At 31.4% G+C, this 24,846-nt stretch overlaps 2 protein-coding genes across 2 annotated transcripts; one reads left to right on the forward strand and one right to left on the reverse strand.

Annotated features, from left to right (window-relative positions):
• Positions 1 to 9,405: 9,405 nt before the first annotated feature.
• LOC110733252 (thymidylate kinase-like) lies at positions 9,406 to 13,445 on the reverse strand. Its single transcript, XM_021913267.1, has 7 exons — positions 12,938 to 13,445; positions 12,709 to 12,776; positions 12,270 to 12,596; positions 11,289 to 11,400; positions 10,802 to 10,861; positions 10,237 to 10,341; positions 9,406 to 9,696 (listed from the first exon to the last, which is right to left on the reverse strand). Exons 2-7 carry the CDS (start codon positions 12,744 to 12,746, stop codon positions 9,580 to 9,582), a joined length of 759 nt encoding a protein of 252 aa, XP_021768959.1. The 5' UTR covers positions 12,747 to 12,776; positions 12,938 to 13,445; the 3' UTR covers positions 9,406 to 9,579.
• Positions 13,446 to 23,208: 9,763 nt separating this feature from the next.
• LOC110733307 lies at positions 23,209 to 24,254 on the forward strand. Its single transcript, XM_021913321.1, has one exon. The coding sequence runs from the start codon at positions 23,499 to 23,501 to the stop codon at positions 23,787 to 23,789; it is 291 nt and encodes a 96-aa protein (XP_021769013.1). The 5' UTR covers positions 23,209 to 23,498; the 3' UTR covers positions 23,790 to 24,254.
• The last annotated feature ends 592 nt before the right edge of the window (positions 24,255 to 24,846 follow it).

The following is a 24,846-nucleotide window of genomic DNA, read 5'->3' on the forward strand; positions in this document are numbered from 1 at the left end:
TTTAGATAATTTTTTTACTATTATTATTATGAGAAAGGTATACAAAAGTTAAGGAATTTTTCTCTCAATAAGAATATAATTTAGTCCAATTCATCAAAACAAATACATTCAAAAAGGCATACTGATTTTTCCATGGACACTGCTTACATCCATAATTTTGATCTCATATTTGGCTATTCGTGTTTAATTAAGCTCATTTGGACGATTGATCATATACTTCATATTTTAATTTAGACTAATTTTAACATTTTTAACCTGAGTACATATATTTGAGAAAACTTACAATAAATTAATTAAGACAGACTATAATGCAAACTCTGGAAGGAATTGAATAAAAGAGAGTCGGAGATTCATTCTTTTTCTAGATGGCATGTGAGATAGGATGGTAACAGTAATATTAACATATCTTACTTTAGTAGTTTAGTTAGACTTTAGGTTACTTTTTTTTTTTATTAAAGTAAATCTTTAATTAGCTATACTCTATTTTTGCTTCACAATTTACACTTCAGCTGTAGTACTAATTCCATTTTTGCTCGAAAAGGGTCATCTCTTTTTTTTTTTTTTTTTTTTTTTTTGACAAGAAAAGGGTCATCTCAAGGTTAAATTTTCAATAGAATTGAATGCAAACTTAAGAATGCCTTTGATATATATAAGTATCTACGGTGTAACTCATATGCTAACAAATACGAAATAGCTTTGGTTGTATGCTGTATAATGTACAATTGATTGAACATAGAAAATTGTCATATTGCATAGCTCAAAACCTCCGCAACATCCATAAATCCAAGATCCATAGCAATAAAAAGAAATTGGTACCCGGCCTGAATGAGAATGGTGCGTCTCATTTTGAACACATATATATGACATGGTGGTCTTAACACGTAACCTTGTTGTCACGTTTATTATTGATACCATGTCAAATTACCGACTCAACCATAAGCTTAATTATTAAGACACTACAAAAAAAAATGAGAATAGACAACACTTAAGATTGCAACACTTACAGAAATGTTACTCTTAATAATCTAACGCAACAATACTTATTTGTTACCTTGAACTAAAGTAACAGAAAAAAAAAAAGTGTTGCTCTAGACTATATAAGGCAACAGTCGCTTAAAGTGTTATCTTTTTCTTGTCTAAGACAACAAATATAATAATTGTTGCATGAAAAGATAACAATAACAAAAATATTGTTTGAAAAATGTAACATTAATATCTATGTTGCCATATATATATATATATATATATATATATATATATATATATATATATATATATATATATATATATGAGCCCTACCAACTTTTTGAATTATCTTCTTAGATGGCAACATTTTTCATTTGTTGACTTTGTTAAAGTGTTGCCTTATGTATCATTTTACCTAAGCTTTCAAAATTGTTGCCTTTGATTTTGCATTGTTACCTTTGCTTTATTTTGTTGTAGTGAGATTATAGTTGATTAAAGCTCAAGACCCTTTGATTTATATTGGTATATATAAATGATTAGTCATCTTCCAAAATGATGTTTGTCAAGGTAAACTTACCTTGTTTCTAATTTTGATAATAAAATCTTGCTTTACAAATTTACATGTTAAAATGCATATCAAAGAAACTTTTAATCATTACATTTTAATTAGTTAAAATGCAATGGTTACATCGATTCCATTATTATTTCATCTCCTTTTTCTTTTGAGGAGTAATCACTGATTCACTGTTAGATTCTAGCTAGAAGAATTGACAGTGATGCAACCTCTTGTTATTTATGCTAAAATATCGATCATGCGCATGCAACCCTTTATTTTGTCTAACATAATTTGGCAAATTTATGTTAACACTTAAAACACTCATATACTAATGTCTCACCAACAAATAAACAGTTTAATAATGTTTGATTAGGGATTTAATTATTTGATTTGACTCCAAATGTAGATATGTTCGCTAGATAATTGAGTTAGTGGTAATTGACATTACGAGTAATAATTAATTTCAACTAGTGTGTTAGTGTGTAGCCCGGGCGTTGCACCAAATAGCTACTTTAATCAAACTTTGTAATTAAATGTATTTAATATTTTTGGTGTCTTTTTTTTCCTTTTTTAATCAGTCTTTGTACTACCTCCGTCCCTAAATTACATTCCTATTTCTAACATTTATTCTTCACATAATAGAAGAAAGTAAGAATGTAATTTAGAGACGAAAGGAGCATTTATTTTTCAAAATTATAATACAATTATTGTTAATTGACTTAGATGGTTAAATAACTACATTTCTTATAAGAGGTTGGGTATTTGAATCTCCTTATTCTCATAGGTGAAAGGGTCTACGTGACACATACACTTTCTTAGGGCCTATTCACATTTACTTAATTTCAATTCAGTTTAGCGCAGCTCCAACCAGTTTAGTTCAGTTCAGCTCCTAGCTAATTCAATTAATGTAAACAGGCCCTTAGTAACGCCTTTTAATATATCAGTATAGATTCATGGTTTTGCATTGTATTGTAATAAGTTACGGAGTATAATTTCAAGCATCAAAGCAAAATATTGAAAGTTTGTAATGAACTATGTTCACAAAGAAAATAAAGAATGTGTTTTTGCTGACATGATTTAATTTTGGCGGCATTGGATAATTAAGGATTTTAATCGGCTAAATTAATTGACATCCACAATACGTCACCTTACATTCTTGTAATTATCATACATATCAAGATTTCTACAAGAAATTGCTTCTAATAAAATGATACTAAGTGTGTTTTTTTAAAAAAAGCATCCTGATTTTCTTTACAAAAATTATCTTGCCCACAGAATGACGAACACGATTAAGAAAACCATGCAATAAAAATCAACAGACATGTAACAAAAAGGAGTAAACAAATCATTGTATCATAGAATTGAAATCTAAAAATGCTTTAAAAAACTATGGTAAAAAGGGGAAATTAGTGAATTGTAACTATATATGTTACCTTAAATCTTTCTTTAGTAACTTCACAATGACTGTACAGTACACTTTAATAAAATAAAATAAAAAGTTACACTTTATATTGCCAAGAAAGATGATTTAACACCAATATTTCAATTATAATTCAACTTAATAATGCAAACATTCATGCAATTTCTTTATAATGTTTTATGTCACGGTCATCTAGTCATATATCTTAGCATATCTATGTTGGTTTATAAATAGGTAAATTTGATTTGGTGATTGAAGGATTTAAAGGTGATGATAAGATAAAATAACCATAATTAGACCCCTAAAACTCTATAAAACATTCTCAACTTGGTAATAAATATGTATGCTCTTTTTTTCCTAAACATTAAGGGCAAAGCAATAATACATAGTAGACCAAAAAATAAACTAGACATGGCCCATTAATCAAGCTGTATCCAATTTACAATCAATTTTACTACTATGAATTTATGATTCTCTTTGCCAATGCATTCTTTGTAACTGCGATCTCTATATAATAATTATTATATATCTTATGGTGAAATATACTAGTAGTCGTTGTAGATTATTGCTGGGATAACTTGGCTAAATTGAACCAGATCAGGTCCCTGTCGATTGTAACCATGATTCGGTGATTCCATTACCTAATCTAGGTCACCTAACTACCACGATCAAGTGATCGGACCAACTTGGTTTCATTCCCCTCATCTCCGATCCCATGCCTTTTGTCTTAGTAAAATGTGTATCACCATGATTTGTTGCATCATATTGAGGCAACTTTTGAACACGTACCTAATACACTAATTCATGTGTCAAAGGGTGTGCAATAATCCAATAATAAAGAATTAAGCATAGTTAGGTTATAGCTCTATTTGTTTGAAGTTCATCCCAATTCACCTCATCCAACGTTAAAGACTTAAAGCTAGAACTTGTTAAACTCAAAATTTCACTAACAACCTTACTTAGTTACTTGCTGCCCTCTCTCCAAAGGGGAAGGAAAAAAAAAAAGATTGATAGTAGTTCGTCGGAAGAATAAGACAAATGGGGAAAAAGTAAAAAAATATACAAGTAAATGGGCATGAATAATTTGGAGGGTTAAATTTTCAAAAAGGGGCAAAGATTAAAGTCGCGAAAACATGTGTTTTTCTTAAGTGCCTTTATTAAATTAAAAATAAATAAATAAATAAATAAATAAGAACATTAATACGATATGAAGGGATTACTTTTAAAATTTTGAGTGTATATATTTTAATACAAGTCCACTCCATACAATGAAGTAGTTATTAACAATCCACGAGACTAGCCTATGTCAAATAGCTCGTGAACTAGTTACTTAGTTAGTCATTGGGGCTTGTCATTCGTGTTCACTAAATAAAGAAAAACAGTTGATCATTCCTTAGTGTAACTGTGTAAGTCCATTCCCAAAAAAAAAAAAAGAAAAAAAAAAACTGTATAAGTGTGTAATTTTGCTAGGTATATGGGCCGAGAAAGGAATCAAGATATTGAAGTGGCCCATATAGTAGTAAATGAACAGCAAAATAAAAAGCCTTATAACTGTGGACATTCTGTACCTTCAGTTGTTGATATGGCCCACAGTTTAATTCACCATGATTCATGTCAACTGCACTAAAGATTCGTGGCCCAGAGTCTACAAAGTAAGGAGCTCAACTTTTTTTTTTTTTTTTTTTTTTTTTTTTTTTTTTGCATTTACACAAAATTTTTCGAGACTTTATTATATTATGCATGTGGATAAGTGAGTGATTAGTTTATTTTAATAAAAGTACAATGTGGAATCGAAAATAGATTTCATGTTAAAGAGAGAAAGGACTATAAAAGAGATTGAAATGATAAAATATTTTTAATAGATTGCATCTATACCTTGCCCTTTGCCGCAGCCCGCAATTATAGGAGCATCCGAGCTATCGCTGACTCGACTGTGAGCTATGGCTCACCCTTATCTACATGAGACACCGTCCAAAGAATGATGGCTCCCTAGATAGCTTGGTAATAACTTCTCCGATTTGCATTACAAGAATGATATACAGTCTTCAATATCAATACATACCTTACTACCTCCAAAATCCTCTCGCTTAGAAATAAGGAATTAATTTAAAATTTTCAAATACAACTAGCGGTAAATCTTGTCACCATTGTTATTTTTTGTAAAAAAATATGTATTATCAAATTACGATATGGAGTACTAATCTTTTTCTAGCGTGTATATACAATGACAAAGATGTAGATAAAATTCAACCATAATCTTAATTTTGAGTACATCATTTACCATTCTACGAATTCATATTACATGATACGGAGTACATTACATAACAATATAACATATTACAATTGGAGTAAGTGCCTGTTCTCAATGACTGAACTAAACTGAACTGAAATGAATGAATATTTCATAAGAGAAGGAAATTAGGAGCTGAAATGAAACGAACTGAACTGAGCTGAACTGAATTGAACTGAATTGAATTTCAACGTATGAGAACAGGCCTTAATACTTTTTAACATAAAAGTATAATGCTTCTCGATGATTATAATGTGACTATTCATTTTTAGTTGAAGATTCTTCACTCTTTTACGAGTTTCCACTCTACGATTCACATTACATGATATGAATTACATTATACATTACACTTTTCCCTACCTTATAAAAAGTAGAAAGTTGTTCTTATGAATAGTGCACGGACTTTTATACCCTTCAAAAATATTATTTTTACCTTTGTACCCCTATTAACCCTTCAAAATGTATTTTACCTTTGTACCCTTATTTGTAATTTTGTACTCCAACAGTCCAACTTCAAATTGTTGTTACCCGTCTACATTTCCTTACACATTTGAGCTTTCTCTCCTCCTCTCCATGGCTCCATCTCTTTAAAGCTTTTAACTTTCTCCCTCCACACTATCATTGCCATTCCAAGTACTAAATTCCACATCTTTGCTCACCGGCCACCTTCCCAAAATTCCCAAATCAAATTGTGGCAAAAAAAAAATGACAATACCAATATATAGCAGTTGCTTAATATTGTTAGCCTCTGTGGTGGATTAGGAATTGGTCGTTTCGGTTTCATCATTGATGATTCTTTCTCTATTTCGTATTGTACCACCACAATTAAGTAATGCTAATATCAACACTGCGAAAATAAACAAACAACAATTCTAACATTTGTTCATTTTCTGCATTATCATTGAAAAACCTAAGAATTATATTCTACAGTGACTCTACATAGTATTTCAATTAACAGAATCACCATATACAAATAGTAAAATAAAGATTTTTTTCAATATACGAGATATTTCACACATAACATTCAACTTAGCACGACTACAAACAAACAATGCCTAAACAATAGAAATACTACCTCCGGTTCAATGTACTCGCAACAAAGGGGTATTATTTGTGAGACATAAAATAATCTTTTGTTGCTAGTAAATTGAACCAGAGGTAGTATATTCTTTTGCCAGTCTTTTATTCATTCATGTGAAGTGCAAATACAAGACAAGTAAATTAAGTTGCAAAGGCTAGCGCGCGTTGGCTGCCCTATTTAATGTAAATGTATAATGTTTCTTGCTAATTAGTCCTTATAATGTTAGTGTGTTACTCTATTTAATTTTAGTAAAAAGATTCTTCACTCGTTCACGGATTTTGACCAAAGTTGGTAGTATTTCGGCACACAAAAACAAATACGAATCAAGTAAAAAAAATTGGTTGTGTTTGCGGCTTGGACCGTTTATTATTGACCGGTCTGGTAGGGAATGGTACCTTTGAGCTAAAATTGCGTCGTCTTTTCACATGAAAGCACATGTATTAACTGTTTTAGCTCTAATAAGTAGAATTAGATTAATATTTTTCCTTGAGAACATACATTAAATGACAATGCAAGTTAATCTTTATACTATTGTTTAAACGATCAATCTTAAGTATATATATCGTTGAAAAGACGGTTAGTGATTTTGAGGCAGTAATATCCCTAATATGTGAATTGATCATTGAAAAATCAAGTAATCAATCTTGACAAGTTTTAGTGTGTGAGAGAAATATTGTCTAATGTCGAACTATGGAGTAACATTTAAAGTTTGTTGTCTAATTAATTTTATTGCGGTATGACTTTTAAATGAGACAAGGCTTGACTTATGTACAAGTTGATTATCTCTCATATTGCCATTGACCTTGATAGACCTCCATCCAATAATCCTTATAAAGAGTTTTTAATTCAGATTATGGCGTATGATTTAGACATTTTTTATTTATAACTAATTAATTCGATCATTCAACCTCTGTCTAGACTAATTTGATCATTCGACCTCTTTATTGACTAATTTCAATCTTCAACCTCTTTTTGATTAATTCAATCATTCGACCTCGTTACAACCAAAATCGAAAATTTCCATAATTATGTACCCCAATCAATTGCATACTATCGGCACTATTGCCTATTACTACTTAGTTCATTGCCTGTTTGCTTCTCACCAAAATCAAACTAACCATCTACTAAAATAATACAAGTAGTTTAAGAGAGTTCAATCATGTATGGTGATTTTTGTTACTTTGTACTAGTACATTGCATAGGATCATATACTACTAAACATTTATCTTGAAATCATCAGAATAACTTAGGAGTATAAAGAGTGATAATAACTAACCCTATAACATGCGGCACATTCTACCAGCCTATATTCTAGGTCCCATAGATTAATGTAACACTACCTAAAAGCTCTCCTAATAGATACGGAGTAATAAGCTACAAGTAGTAGAGAATCTAGTGATGTAGTGCCACATACATGAGACATTGTAATAATTTAGTACCGGAGTTAACGGTCAAAACAGTATAAAACCTCGACTGAATAACGACAGAATTTATATTTTATTATTATTATTTTTTAATTATAATTTTTTTAATATACTACTTGTATATTTTATTATTTGATGGTGAATTGGTGATAGAAGAAACGTAGATGATGGTGTAGTTGATTAGTGAAGATCTTAGTCAACTTACACACTATACATAATGCTACAATTATCAATAGAAAAGAATATTATTAAGAACATCCACTTGATCTTATCAGTGTCATAACCCAAATTTTTGTTTGAATTGTTGTTTTTGACAATTAATTAATTATTTTCTCCGTTTATTTAACGTTTGTTCCATTTGAAAATTTCAATTCAAAGAGAAAAAACCCTTTAACTATAATGATTTTGTGGCAAATAGATCATGTTAATTCATGAATGTGACTAGTTTAAATGGGATAATTGTGGATATGATTAATTGATTATCATGTACGAGTACATAAATTAAAATCCCCCATGCTTCGACTTTCGAGGAGTTTACAATTTTACATTAGAGGCAGCAAAGTCGTTACAACCGCCGGTTGCCCCAATTTGTGTTTCCTGAGTGCTGAACCGCTGGTGATTGATTCATGCACATAATGTAATTTGCTTTAACTTGGGAAGTATTAAGTTGTTAACTATCTAATCGGAAACATTAACCATTATCAAAATTACTTTGAACTTGTTTTGAATTTTCCAAATTAAGTGGAAATACGGTGAATAAAACATTACCTTAATTTTATATATTAAGGTATTTTAACCGGAATATATACTAAACTTATATTAGTCTTCTTAAAGTTTTATCGACCTAGCAAAACTAACTCATATTTATTAGTCTATTACCCAGCTCAAAATCATTTGACCTAATCTGAACCGACTAATAATCAATGCTTCTAGTACTTGCAATATATTGGCAAAAGAAGCGAAGATGACCCATTGCAACTCGACCTAATCCAAATGAGTTTACATGGAAAATACCCGTTCCAGGTGATCCAATCTGAATGACCCAATTGCCACCTAAACAACTTGATCTAAATGTGGGTAAACCGCTAAACATTTTTGGAGCAAGTCCACATCAATGTTTGTATCCAAGGGAGAAGCCATACATAGAAAAAGGCTTGCCACATTTGAGCTCTTTCTCTGTCCCCTTCATCAACATCCAGAAAAGTTGTCTTCAAATAATCTGTAAGTTGAGTAAATATTTGGATGAATTTATGAGTCTTGTATACGGAGTAAAACAGAGTATACAATCCACCCTCAAACATCAGCACTTGGTCAAATGATATAGTCATAAATTTGGATGAATTGTATACAAATTATGGAGTACAACAGTATTATAATCCGCCCTTGAACATCTGCACTTGGTCAATAATCTCAATATACTTAAACTTCTCAAAGAGCTCTAAGAGAAGGCGAAAACACCTCAACTTGAAGTTTAGAAGATGGTGCTATAACTAAAACAATGTTAAATTGATAAATAATGAGTATTCTTTCTGTTCCTAAAAAGATTGTCTCATTTGACTTTTTAAAGTTTTGAAGATACTCTTAAACCACAAATACACCTAATACGTGTACAATTATAAAAATTTAATATCTTAAGTAGATATTGAAATGAATTTAACACGATCCCCGGCTATAATTTTTTATACATTAGTGAAAATTTATAATCAAAGTTTTAAAATTTGAACCCTAAAATTTTACAATGACCATTCTTTACAGGATTGAGGGAGTAAATCAATAAATAAAATCGACTCCAACACACAAGCATAAAGCATAGGGCCTGGACAAAATCCAACAAGCAAAGGGCTATTTTAACCAAAGGTGGGAGAGAGGCTTTCCATTTTGGCATGCTGCGACACACTCAAGCACATATTCTCTGAGAATCTTCTGGACTTCTTCCATTGGCAAGCAGGCATCAACAACCTATTACCATTTGCAATGTTTTAGTAACTTTATGACATTTACTCTGTATTTAGAGTTTGATGTAAAAGGCAAAACTAGAATGGCAAAGCAACAAGCTCATAGAAACTACGGAGTACTCCATAGTTGAAAGACATGTCAAGATTAGATATACGTAGTATAAATAAAAAGATTCGAATTCAGAAACTAATGATATACAAGTATAATATTTGACTTGATATTATTTTTACTAATACATTAAAATAAATATAACGGGGTATTATGTTAATTATTGTTGGATTGGCTACAATATATTAGTCATAAATCAACTTTTTATAGTTTTTATTATTATGCAATTAGATTATCAGAGAGATACCTTCATAATACATGATTGAAGATAATTTTACGGAGTACTACTGTCAAAACTCAAAAGTAATTACCACGGCAAAATGACAAACGTTATATGTTGCATGCCAAAAAGTGTGTAAGAAATAGAAAAATATGTCAAGTGACAAATATCACAAAAGTGAGAAAAGCATACGAAATATATGAAAGAAAAAATACCTTCCATGAAGCATCATAAAGAGCCTGATATTTTACTCTGACCTTCTCCTGGAAGTCAAGACGCTCATATCTTTCATCACCATAGCCACCTCTTTCAGCAGCTTTCTGCAAATTGAAAATAGTTTTCACTATAGTAGGATATACTGTCACTTTGACCTGACATTAAAAGATTTGGTGGAATGGAACTGGTAGTATTACAGATAGAACAAAGAAAAAGCCCTTAATATTTGTTCAGGTAACTATATTGGTTGTAACTTGTATCACCTTCTTGTAATTGAGAAGTGTGATAAGACGAGGAGTAATATACTTGTAGCTGTATCTGGCATAAGTCCGGGGAAGCTATATGAAATAACTAAGAATCTAAAATGATATTTAACAGCCCTGTGTCTCAATGCTCACCAAACAAATGGTGCATGCCATAAATCAATATGAGAAAAGAAAGTGTCATACATCCATTTCATAATTTCTGCATGGATCTAAAGACAGAAATCCTGTCAGGCCTAGCTAACAAACCATGTTGTTCAAATAAGTTCCAAATTCAAAAGCTTGATTTCTGAAAATATACCTCTGGTGATATATCAAGGTATAAGACCGTGTCAGGAGCCAGCAATCCCCTCTCGGGTGCCTGTGAAAAGAGCAAAACAATCACATTACATGTAAATTAGACATACTAGTAGTTTGGCTGATTGGAAAGAGTTGGAACACTTGGAATAACTAAAGCATGTAGTCAGCACTCATCACTCTCAATTTAGGATAGGTTTTCAGTTGCAATATTATCTCTTCCTCGAATAAGTCATGCTTTCCCTTTATGAAGTACTTTACAGAACTTCATTGCTACAAATTACAATAAAATTAAGCTACATAATGTGCTCAGAAAAAACAGCTAAGCCTTATTTGCTAAAAAGATTCTTACATTCCCAGCCATTTCTTCCACTTCAGATCACCTCCAATATTTTATTGGCTTGCAGTTACAGACTTCACTTTTCTATCACTATATAGAAAATTAATCTGTCACTAAACACAGAATGGTAACAACATTACAACAAATTTACCTTATACCAATCAAAATCAAGGCCTTTGGCAGACGAGAAAGCCACCCCAGAGTAGGAATAACGATCAACAATGAGAGTGATCCCAGCTTTCAGCTTATCTTCCATCAATGATCTACAATTATAAAAGGCAAGTCAGCAAACAAACACTCCGTGAACAAGATGCATGCAGCAATAAAATTCAATCAATGTTTTGGAATTCTGTCCCTATAGTCTTATGAATCCAAATCACATAGCAATTGTTCGTACCAATTTTGATAGCAACATCCAAAAAGCCTCAATATAAGGAATATAAAACTTTCTTCAATATGCTGTTCCAATTTCAGTAAATGGGATTGATTTGTTCTTTCATAATACTATTATACCTCATACATGCAGAACAAACATCATCTACAAACAAAAGTAAGCATGTACTAGTATAAGCTAAAGTCCCCATAATTCAATAACAAAATTTCCTATATTCCAAGGGAATACCTGAACATTAGCATGTACTAAGAGAAATGCCAACTGAATCATGCAAAATCTGCCAGTGATAAATAGCGTAGTAAAATTAGTCCGTACAAAATGTTCATAGTAACATTAATCTATACAAAATAGCATAATAACATTGACAATTCCAATTCAAAATTTGCGAGGATAGTCTTTGAGGGAAACACAAGGCATGCCGCCTTTAAGACTTAACCTAATAAATCTAAATTCAAAACATCTCTATCTAGAAGAATTGTAGTTCACAATACTTCCACAATCCCAAATGAGTATAATCAAAACCAGTTATGCATATAATGGCAAAATCATTGCAAAGAGAAGTAAACATAATAATAATATGAACAATAATAGCCCAATTGGAACTTGCCTAACCAAAATCAACATGGAAAGAGATCAAATTATGCTAGACATAAACATCAAACAATTAGAAATCTACACCCAACAAATAATGCCAGAGTAAATTATAAATCAAACTTAGAAAAAAAAAAAAAGAACAACCTTTTCTCCCATCGATTAGCACTAAATAGGAGATGAATGGTATGATCATCCAAATTAGATTGATTGGAAAGATAAGCCGAAATCATCTGTCCAACGGCGGTGTTTCGATCAGGATACCGCCATAACTCAACTGGATACCCAAGAAATTTCAAGTGAGAAAGAAGCTCACTACACTGAGAGCTCTTTCCACTTCGATCCAGTCCTAATACCACCAAAGCACCTCTTGATTGGGTCTCTGCTTTCTTGGAAGTACCATTCTCCATTTTCGTTGCTGTAATTGAATCATTCTGCTGAAATTTGACACTGTTATGACGAATTGAAGGTCGCCTTGCAAAATTAAAATTAGGGTTAGGGTTTAAGGAAATCCCAATTCAGGAAGAAATTGATAAATTGTTTTGGGGAGGAGAGAGAAAATTAAGATGAAGAAAAGAAGACTGACAGTAAGAGAGGCTTCAAATACGGAAAACCTCGCAGCATCTGCTATCATTCAGCGACAAATTTGAAATTCTGATGAAAAAAATTGAAGAACAAAAAAATCCAAATTATATAAATTTGGGCGGGAAAAATAAAATTGAATTGCAGAAGAAAAATCAAAAAAATGCAACAATCTGGAACTAATTAATACGTATAATCATAGATTGAACAGCAGATGAGAGAGAAAATCAAACATGGCAAATTGCGACGCGCGTTGCCGGAGAACAATGTTGAAGATATTAGGGTTTCCGACAGAATCGTCTCTCGCCGTCTATTAATTCCCTCTCCTCGAGTTCCGCGGAAGCTTGAAGGATGAAATTATCGGGGGTCGGTGAAGTATGTGGCGCGAAATAGTTTTTTCAATCTAACGGCCAAGTTTTTTTTTTTTTTTTTTTTAACTCGGTTTACCACTTCACCCTTTGGACAAATGTTTTCGGGGTTCAATTACGGGCGGTCAAGTTTCATTACCTACTAATTGTTGTTGTGAGTTGGGGACTTGGGGTGAACAAATTAGGTACTCGGCTAAAATTTTAGGATCCAGAACTAGTTGAGATCGGGTCTTGAAATTTGCAATCGGAATTGAAATTGATACAATTAGATCCTAAAATTTAGAAATTGGAGTTGGTTTAATCAGAAATATATATTGGGTAATCGAGTATCCAACTAGTTCCAGTTCCAAATAATTGAGAATTGGAATTGAAACCGGTTGCAACCGAGTGCTTAAATTATTACTCATAATTGTAACCACCGGGTCTAATTCCATTTCCGGACCCACCAATTCTAATTTTGATTTTCTAAAATTTTAGTTCACCCCTAGTTGTGGAGGATAGAACACGCAATCATCTCTAATAAGTGCAGCCCTAGACACTGATGCACGCCTGCACTCATAACCAATTGGTGAGATGAATGACCCTACTGAGTCAACATCTTTAACAGGTTAAGTCAGCCCGATTTCGCATGTCAACACTTATTAATAGAAGAGGTAAGGAGATCCCCTATTCCCATGCAAATATTCAGAGTAGTTTATAACTAGGGAGCATAGGACTTGAACGTGTGACCTTAAAGTTACAATACGGAGTATGAGTTTCCAACCAATTTCATCTTACAAAATGCTTGGTTAACTGCCAAGGTCTTAATTAAAGGTCTTAGACCTAAATTCAGGTGGCGATTAATAACCATGTTTACTCCCAACTTATTTGTTTTTAATATTGAAAAGAAAATCCATGAGATTTAAATCTATGGCCTAAATTTAGGGTTTACTTATAATAAATTACAGATTTGAATCCCCTCTCCTTATAATACACATGTGACTCATTTAGAAAAAATAAATAAATGTACATTAATTGAAATTTAAGTACTCCAACTTAATATTCAATAGTATCACACACTATACAAACCACATAAAAAATCTCCAACTCCATTAAACACTATACTTAATGATAGCATCACACATGGTGACACACACGAACAAATAAAAGAGGACCCACCAATTTCCCGAAGTCCAAACATGAAGGCAACCGGCACGTGTGAGCCAAGAACAAGGAAAGCGACTAGTAATATATCGATGCGGATCCTCAGAGGATGAAAACCCATTTTGAGGCCCACTAAGGCCCACAACTTTCTAAGTTTTGAGGACTCCAGTTTTCTGGTCCAGCTCTCAGATTTACTAATTACGTAGTATTTTATTTATCCTTTTTCCTCCTCACTCCACCACCTCCTAACGTTGGCATCTTAGTGATCTTATCATTCTTGTTTTTCATAAAGATAGCCTTCATATCTTATTTTTATGTAACTTTCATTTATTTGATTGTGACATTGTTTAGTACCATTTTGTGTCATTTATATCATGATAGTATCAAGTTTTCGCAAGTTGCTTACATAATTTCCGAGTTTGAAAAGGAATGTATCTTAAGTGTATGTGTAACACGAATCATAAAAATTTATTACTTGTATGAGATTTATTTATTTATTTTTCTATTTAGAGAGTCACAGGGGCGAGTGATGAAAATCGATCTCAAGATCACATGAAATCGGGAGGAGAGTTCTAACCATTTGAGTTATCTCTCATTTTTACTTGTACGAGGTGTATTAAATCAGCCTGAATTTGAGATGTACTCTATTAGTCAGTCTTCAATTTTATTTAAGAAATTTCCATTCATGTATTAGACATGTCATGCATCTATCTTAAAATGAAATAAAAGGTTTGTTTTTTATTTGAAATTGTTGATTGAATGATTGGTATAGTGGTAGGAATCCTGCTCTTGGTAAGGAATACCATACCCATTAAAACAAGCCTAATACTTCGTATTTGATAATAGTAGTCTTACAAGTTAAAAAAATTAAAATGTCAGAACATAAAAAGTTTATTTTATGTGAATATATACTAGTGGTCTTTAAGACCAAATAATGTGACTAGGAATTTTGTTTCACATTAGATCCAAATTTATACCATCAAAATAAATAAACTGGCGAAATAAATTGTTCACATGTCAAACTTTGGCTGATAAATTAATTAATAAATCAGCCAACAATTTGAAGTACATTATATAACATACAAAATACTACGTATATTTGTTTAATTATATGTACATGGAAATCTATCTTGGACACGTATGGTATTGTATTTTGACACGCTTTTCCTACAATATTTAATCAACATTTGTAGATTATATTCCGATTCATTCATATTGCTCTACTATGAACATTATACTAGCTTGGATGACGGATTGTAATTTATTTTCTTTATCCAGTAAAGATGACTCCTATCATTCATAAAATGAGTATTGATTTTTGGTTGACATTATTTACAAATACGTGGATTGTAGTATTATATTGATTTTAGTTAGGTAGGTGTATTAAATGAATATTTTCCTAGCACTCTTTAGTACAATACAAATAAAAATGGTTCTATTGATCTCTAAGTAAATTAAGCATATACTTTGTATGACATTCATAAAAATAAAATAAAAATAAAAAAAAAAAAAGAAAAATTAAGCATGATAAATTTGGGATGTAATTCAATATTGTACTCCGTAATATATATGAGATCAGATAGGGTAAGCCTATGCATCGTGCATGCTGCTTGTGGCTCAAATAACTTAATTAACAAAATCACAAAGGGTGGAGACGTAGAATTGGTGGGGAACTCACCTTGTAATTTTGAGGTTATGAGTTCGAGCCTTACCAACTCCATTTGCTTGTAATTTTGAGCTTATGAATTCGAGCCCTACCAACTCCATTTGCTTGGAAGTAAGGGGAATAAAGGTCTATTAATATTTACTGAACTGATTGGAACTGAACTTTGAAATGAATATTTTATGAGAAAGGGAAATTAGAAACTGAACTGATTAGAGCTGAACTGAACTGAAATTACATAAATGTGAACCCACTTTAATTCCACATACATAAAATAATTTGGTGGATAAAATCAGAAAAAAAAAAAAAAAAAAAAAAAAAAAAAAGGTACGTATCATCCAAGTCATGACTCATGAGAGCTCAGTTTGGATAAAGCGAGGCTAAGTAAGGGTACTATCACATCCCACAAGATCATTTCATCATTGTTACACCTTTTTTTGGGAAGTAAAAAACTACCTGTATAAATTTTGCCGACGTACTATTTAAGAAATTAAAATTCACTACTAAAATTGATTACAAAAATTAATAACCATGCAGTAAAAAGTTATATATTCGGCAAAATCGTTACAGATATATTTCATGGATGGCTTGTTGTTGCTGTTAGCTACCAGTCCAACAACCCAATTATTTTAAGAATAACTTTCTTTTTTCTTATTGAGCGATTGAAGATTAATAAAATTGCTAGCTCGTGTCCCGTCCAAAAAAAAAAAAAAAAAAAAAAAAACCTAGAAAACTAACTGAATTACCACCTAAAGTATCGATTAATTATACAAGTAGTAATCAAAGAATCAACTATCTTCATTTTATTTGAAAAAACAGTTAATGTAAATGCGGCAAAATTTGAAAGACTACTGTATTCAAAATTCAAATGATAAATTATACAGAGTAACGTTTATAGACAGTGAACATAAAATGTAAAAATTGATAGCAAATTTGCAATCAATCATATTTTTCTAGTATTTGCAATTGACAAATTAGGGAGAAGAGATAATGAATAGCTTGATTATTATTCATCAATAGATTGAGTATTTATACAAAACCTACGAACTTAAAATAGGAAACAATATTCCTAAAAGATATACCACCATAACCATAAACCCTAAAGATATATTCTCAAAATAATATCTTAATATAAATATCCTAAATATATTATTCTCTGAATGATATCTACGTAAAATATATCACACAATATTTTCCGATATCTCTAACAGCAATCAATCATATTTCTAGTATTTAATTGATTTGTGATTACATTTTTTGATAGAGAATAAAAATACATTCCTGGACCTCAACCATCACCTTAATTTGTTAGTACGTCGAGTTAGTCCTCTAACATGCTATCGAACCCAACATGGCATAGAGGTCACGAGTTCAATTCTCATTTATCCTTCCTAGAAAGTGAAATTGATTCGCGTCGGGTAGGATGACAATGTTTCAGTGGCTCGATCAGTGCAATTATATTTTTTTTTTGACATTAGTGCAATTATATAAAATTGGGACTTTAATTCATTTATTTATTTTGTGATAAAATTAATAATTAAATTATTACTGATCATTTTCTCTTTATATACCATGAAAATATCAATATTGAGACCTTTTCATCCGAAAACTCTATGCGGTTGCTCACCTTACAGAAGCACAAGTCACGTATTCAAGAAGCTTGGACAATGGACATCCACGTATAATGATGGAAGATGTCATCAATATTCAATATTGAGATATCAAACAAATACCAAGGAGAAAAAAAAAATCTCCTGATAAAAGTACTACTTTAAAATCCTTCTTGTAAACAGTGAAACCTATATATCATGGTTACTTGATTTTATGATCCCTATGATATAACTCTATGATATATTGAAGATATAAACATATCATATCATCACGTTACATACGTTATTATTACTCCGTATTAACAGCAGAAATAAAAAAAAAAAATTGAAACAGAATTACCAATCCAACAGTGTAGCGTATGATATTTGATATACTTATATATTATGATCCTTCATTCAACTTTATATTTGTATGGCCAATGAGAAAGATTATTGCAGGAGACTTCCTCAATTTAAACCCAACAGATTTGCAACAGCTATCAACTTTGCTAACTGAAAATGTCTAGTCTACCATTATTATGGATGAAATGATGTAAAAAGCGTGTGATAGAAATGTCATGTTTGTTATGGTTAGTCATTTCATTTTTCCAAGACAAATGCATTCATTTTTTGTAGCTACCATTTTCTGATTTTCATCCTCTCTTCTCAAGTTCTTGAACTTGGGAAACTAATAAAGATGTCACGAATTCAGTTCAGTTTAGCTTAGTTCAGTTCAATTCAGCTGATTTCAGTTTATTAGAACATGCCCTAAGTGCTTGTTTGTTGGCGTATAAAAATTATCAAGTTCTTTCATTGTTAAATAAGAGTATGGACTGCATCCGCAAATCAAGAGATGAAGAGAGAGAGAGTTTACTTTACAAGTTTGCCCAGAAATTTGTGATAGAGTATATAAAACATATTCCTGGGCATCAACCATCAGTTTAAGCTTTTGGTTGAGTTTGTCCTCTAACATGGTAACAGAGCCAGCATGACACAAATGTCACAGGTTCGAATCTCATCCACCCCTCCTTTAAAGTGGAATTAATTAGTTGGTCCTCTAACAATTTGTTTTATACTCTATCACTTATTTTGATAAAATATCCGAGGACAGTACAAGGTGGAATTTCAAAAGAAATGAGAGCTGGTTGATTAATTAATTTTCTAATCATTGCAAAGTGGAGAAAAGTTTAATTTAAACAAGAGTTTTGTTTGATCCTAAAAGTCTTTAGGTATGACACATTCTTAAGTTAACACTTCATCATCAAATGTAAAGGAGCACAAATGCACAAGTAATATACGAAGCATATCAAATATTTAAGTCATTTTATATACTTTCTTGAATTCTTGAGCATAACTGATCAATAATAACAATTGCATTAAGAAGATAATGGATAGGGTGGTGCATATAACTTATAGACTATAATAGCATATCTTGACTTAATGAAAGCAACTCGTGGGCCAACTCGTGGATTTTTAATGTCTAAAGCACTAATTACATAAGATCTGATATTATTGACCAATATTTTATGAGTAACATTTATAATTATGTGTAGTTTTTGGGTCAAAAACATTTGATTGGGAATTAATTTCATTTGAAACTCAATGAAACACATGCGTATGATCCACATTTGCATCTTCGCTTCACTTGAAAACTTCACAGATCTTAGTTCTACTTTTCCTCTATTTTTGATCTATTTACTCCCTCTCTCTATTTTTTTGTCTCGTTATTTGAATTTTTATAGTCTTTAAGACATGTTTTAAAACGTTTATAACTTTATTATATTATTATTTTTTTAAAACAATCGGAACCCAATTATATTAAAAAGCAGACAAATTTCCATCAAAACATACGGAGAAATCTCACAAGGACTGATTTACCCACACTTGTTTTCATACACGTAAAAATTGTAAAAACTTGTTTTTTTTTTCTTTTCCTTTGGTAATATTCTTATTTAATTTAAAAAGTTTGTTAGTAGATTTTATATATGTTGATAAATGGTCTAAGAAATCATAAACGGTGACCATTATTTTAAATGCACTAACCATACCACTTTAAATGCACTAACCATACCACTTTCGATCTTTAGTGATGGGGTGATTGAATCTAATGAGATTAGCTCAAATTATCCTTTTTATTCACCAAACGGGTCCTATGGAGACCACCATGCATGTATGTTTGATAATGTTTTGGAGGCAAAAATAGGTAAAGTATTCAAGTGATAAAACCTCTAAATAACATTTTTTTTTGAAATCATAACATTTTTTTTTCTTCTTCTTATACACAGTAGTTCGTATTTGAGTTGATTTATTGCGGACGTAAACTCATTAGACAGTGTTGCTAATAAATGTGATCAAAATACGAAGTACAAGGTTTTTTTTTAAAATGTCAACTAAAGTGTGCCCTATTATTAAAAGTAAACAATGAAGTAAGCATTCTTTAGCTTATGTTTATTATTCAGATTCCATAACATAAAGACAAGCTCCATATTTAACCAATATTTACCCTTTATTTTTTGGCGTGAAGGAGTGCTCGAAATTTCAATCATACCATACAAAACAATAATTCACCTACAACACATTATTTTTAAAAATAAACTAGAATGCCAAAAAATAATGACAATAATAATTAAGATTGACATGAAGATTTGATTGGGAAAAAAAAAACGTTAGAAAGAATCACGTTATTCTCCATGTTGATCTCCATATTGTGATACTGCATTAGATCATGTGATGCCAAACAGGGAAATACAAATAGCCTTTATGAATGAAGTCCCTCTTTTTTCATTACCAATTTACATTTACATTTACATACACATACACATACACATACACATATTAATATGCTGCTTCTGTTCCAGTTTTCCAGTCTGCCATCTGCATACCTCTCCCCCACTTCAGGGACTGCATTCTTTCATTTTACAGCTATTTTATTTATATATGCTACTACCCCTTCTACCCACCACCAAAATACGAGTTTTGCCCGTTTTAGAATAATTGTCACAATTTTAATAGTCATGCTTGTTAACATGTAAGTTCACTCTTATTATTTTCAAATTTATCATTATATAAATCCTTAACTTTTATGACTTTGTTAACAATGATACCCTACCTTTGTTTGTAAGATAAAATAAAAATGATAAAAGATCTATTCACTTTAGCTTAATTTCAGTTCAGCTCACCTCCTAATTTCCTTCTCTCATAAAATATCCATTTTAGTTTACTTCACTTCAACTCCAATTAATTAAGTTCAATTCAATAAACATGAACAGGTCCAAAGTCCTTTCAAATTGCCACATTTATCCATTTATTCGACTGTGTCATTCACTACTTCCTATAATTTCTCAAGCTTTATCCGCAAATTAGAAAACAAGCTAGTCTAACTATGTACTTGGTTAATAAAACTCTTTTCCTACTTCCTATAATTTCTCCTACTTTATCCGCAAATAAGAGAATAATTCTAACTACTGGCTTAACAAAACTCAAGGACAAATCTTTCAACTCAATGAATAGCACTCTTAATTAATCACGTGAAATTTCCTATTTCCTATAATTTCTCCTATTTTATCCGCAAATTAGAGAACGAGTCTAACTACCTGCTTAACAAAACTCAAGAGCGAATCTCAACTTAATTAAATAACGAACACTAATAAAAACATTTTCCTAAAAAAAAAAAAAATTGTAATAATAACGTGAAATTTTCTACCGAGTACTTCCTATAATTCCTCCTACTTTATCCACAAATTAGAGAACAAGTCCAACTATTTTGCTAAAACGTAAAGTTTCCTATAATTTCTCCTATTTTATCCACAAATTAGAGAACAAGTCCAACTATGAGTGCATGTTTAACAAAACTCAAAAATTATTTTTATTTATCTTATTTAAAACTCTTAAAATTGTGAAAAAGATAGGGGACAATCAATCTTAAAATTATCTTTAACCAAGTAAATACGAAAATTAAGGCAGTAAATCCAAACCACCTAAGAATTTTCATCACAAAATGCGGAACTCCTATTTCCTCCATTCCTCTCCAATTTTCAATGTATCACCTCACTTCCATCCAAACATGACGTGTGCCTTGGGAATTCACTATACCATTACAATATTAATTTTCAAATAATTATCTTTAAAAAAAACAAAATTAACAATTTGAGCATTGCTACACTTGCTAAGCTAGGTTACCAAAATTGTAACAGTAACAAAATATTATGGAGTATCTTATATACGATATCTGATTGAGCTGAATTAGACTGATTGGAGCTGAATTAAAGTGAACTGGTTTTTTTTATGAGAGAATGAATTAAAATTTGAACTGAACTGAACTTATTGCAACTGAAAATAATCTGAATAGAACATGCCCCAAGTGTATTTCATGACAAATTTATACGATTATGTATTGCACGATTATGTATACTCCTTTGTATAGCAAGCAAACAAATAATATTTCATGTAAAAGTCAAACCATTACATAATAATACAACCCGTCCTGTGTGTAGTGTGTGGCCGGTTGTAAAACGAAAAGTAAGTTGATCGAGTAGTTCTATAATACTGACAAAGTAATTTCTTTGACACTGAACGAGTAACCTCTGAACTCTAATATTAACGTAGTAAAAACCATATGATGGAACAAGTAATCCATATAACAGTATGAAGTAATCCGATTAACCTTTATAATACTAACGAAGTAATCCTCATTATGGCTAGCCACATATAAAAATTTGTCATGATAATAAAATATATTAGATGTCGTTTGGTTGATATGGGAATTTACTTCCCATAGGAATTTGTATTTCATGGGAATTAAATTCCTACATCAAATCCATGGGAATTGCTTAAAATTGTTTGGTTGACATTTGGAAAGTTGCAAATCATGGGAATTTTGACTTACCTAGGGGGGGTTGGGTAATCAACTTCCCATGTTTTGTGGGAAGTCACAATTCCCATGAATTTGCAATTCCCTCATTTTCACTTTTTAGTGTCAACCAAACAACTCACCCATTTTTAAATTCCCATGATTTTTGACTTCCTCCATTTTCTTTGTGTAACCAAACAACCCCTTAAGATAAATTTAACAAAATTTCGTTTGACTATGGCTCCATTCTCTTGCTCTGTTGTGTCTTTATTATAAGCTCAAAAGAATAGGGCTTATGTTTTGTACTATGTATTAAATACTCACATAGATCATCAAATAATCAGCGTTTAAATAAATATGAAAAATTTGAATTACGAGTATCTATTAACTTATTATTATTATTACTCGTACTAAAACAAAACATTGCTGACTTCATTTCTCCTCAAAACTGTATACGTGTCGCTTTCTAACTATTGATGATGTCATTTTTTTATAACCGTTTTTTTAAAGGATATTTTTTTTCTTATAGTAAGTTCTTTCAAAAACTTTAATCCAGAAAATCAAAGTATGATAAATTGAATAGCAATTGTACTCCTTTATTTTGATTTAAAGATTTATCACTCCCTTTCCTCAATTCCTCAACACTATGGATTGGGGCCTGTTATCATACGTTGAAATTCAATTTAGTTCAATTCAGTACAGTTCATCTCTTAATTTCCTTATCTTATAAAATATTCATTTCAGTTCAGCTCAGCTGATTTCAGTCAATGAAAACAAACCCTAATATTCAAATGTCTAAAAATTTCCTAAAGTATTCAAACTATATTTATTTAAGAAATTTAGTACTCGTATAATACTTCGTATAACCTACTCCGTATAAAAGTCAAATTATTGCAAATATTCTTTATTTTTCATAAAAAAAAAAGGAAAGTGGGCTTATCGAAGCAAAACGGAGGCCCAGGTGATACCCACTGCCACACTCATCTGTCACCCCTTCTCTCTCCCAACCTGTAAATAAATAGCAGACCCCATCTTCTTTTCCAAATCCTCTCTCTCATCATAATCATCTTCTTCAATCTCTCTTTCTATCTCCTCGTTTTTCACTCTGCAATCAAAAATACCCAATTCTTCAAATTTATCAAAACCCCCATTAAAAACCTTCAATTTCTTCTGCCAATAACGATGGCATCAGAAACTGCATTTTCTCCAACAACAACAACATCGACCTCATCTTCAACAACAACACCGGCGTTATATTTCGACGAAAAATGGAAGTTATCGAAGAAAGATGGCAGTAGAAGAAGCGTCGGGAGTTCCAAATCTTCTTCAAATTCATCGTCGTTTCTTTCAGGCAATTCGTCGAACAGAAGGTGTGCGTTCTCGAGAAAATGTGCGAGTCTTGTTAAAGAACAGAGAGCAAGGTTCTATATCATGCGGAGGTGTGTTGTTATGCTCCTTTGTTGGAGAGATTAAGCTGATTCTTGATTAAGGAGAAAGATTAGAGAGTTTTTGTATAAAAAAATAAATCTTTTTTTAGAAAGAGAATCCAAAAAGAAGGAATTTTTCTTTTTTTCTTCATCTTTTCTCTCTTTTTAAAATTAGGTTCTTTTTTCTCTCTTTCTTTCTTCGAGATAGATTTTTAGATGATTAAAAATACCCAATTCAAGATTTTGATTTTGCGCTTTAATCACACTTTTGTTGGCGTCCGAGGAAGAAGAGGAATTATTAGGGTTCTAAGATCATATACTGTACAGATCTATTTTTTTTTTTTTTTAACTTTGTTTTCCATAAAATAGGACTTTTATTGGGTTCAATTGCAAGTTGTAATATCCCCCCAAAAAAAAAACAAATCCCAGAAAATTAAAGATTGAAGGAAAAAACCTTCTAGAATCTATTCGAAGCAATTTGTGTTGTTCTGTTACTCTGTTTCTTGATTAATCTTGCTCTGTTTATAATTCTGTTTCTGGGTTTTGCAATTAGCATATTTGAATTAATGTGTATTAATATGTTGATTACAAATTTTTCAGCTTTATTTTTTGAAGCCGCAAATCTGGTTGATGATCAAGTACAAGTGATTATACAGTTAATAAAGTAGTTTAATTAATGGGTGATTAATTGATTAAAAGTGTAATTAGGGTGAAATTAGTGATACGTAATGACTTGGTGATTAAGAGATTTGCGGTTGAGCATATGGATGAACGTGGGAGTGAGAGAGAAAGTTATAGGGATGCCTAAAAGGGTGGCAGAGATGCCCTTAATTTTGTTGCTAAAAGTTACTATTCCAACTCCCTAGGAGCATTATTTTTGTTAATCAAGGAAACTTTGTTTTTAATTATGGTGGTATTTGCATTTTTAGGAAATTGGATCTTCACCCCTGTTGACTCGGGTTGCCCGGCTAGGATTTAGGTTTGGTGATCATAGTAGGGGTGTTTGTCGGGCCGGTCGAATCGGGTTTGAATTGGATAATTTGGATTCATGCTTGTTCGACTTGATTTTGGGTTTGGAATTGATTTTCATAAACGTGTCGAGT

This window comes from Chenopodium quinoa, unplaced genomic scaffold, assembly GCF_001683475.1.
Source record: "Chenopodium quinoa cultivar QQ74 unplaced genomic scaffold, ASM168347v1, whole genome shotgun sequence".
In the NCBI taxonomy this organism is placed as follows: domain Eukaryota; kingdom Viridiplantae; phylum Streptophyta; class Magnoliopsida; order Caryophyllales; family Amaranthaceae; genus Chenopodium; species Chenopodium quinoa.

What these genes read in the sequence shown, in the direction of transcription:
- LOC110733252 (XM_021913267.1), bottom strand. Translation starts at nt 12,746, where the DNA reads ATGCTGCGAGGTTTTCCGTATTTGAAGCCTCTCTTACT. An exon ending in GCTAATCGATGGGAGAAAAG is followed by an intron (nt 11,401 to 12,269) that starts GTTGTTCTTTTT and finishes TTATAATTGTAG; the next exon opens with ATCATTGATGGAAGATAAGC. An exon ending in ACCTTGATATATCACCAGAG is followed by an intron (nt 10,342 to 10,801) that starts GTATATTTTCAG and finishes TTCAATTTGCAG; the next exon opens with AAAGCTGCTGAAAGAGGTGG.
- LOC110733307 (XM_021913321.1), top strand. Translation starts at nt 23,499, where the DNA reads ATGGCATCAGAAACTGCATTTTCTCCAACAACAACAACATCGACCTCA.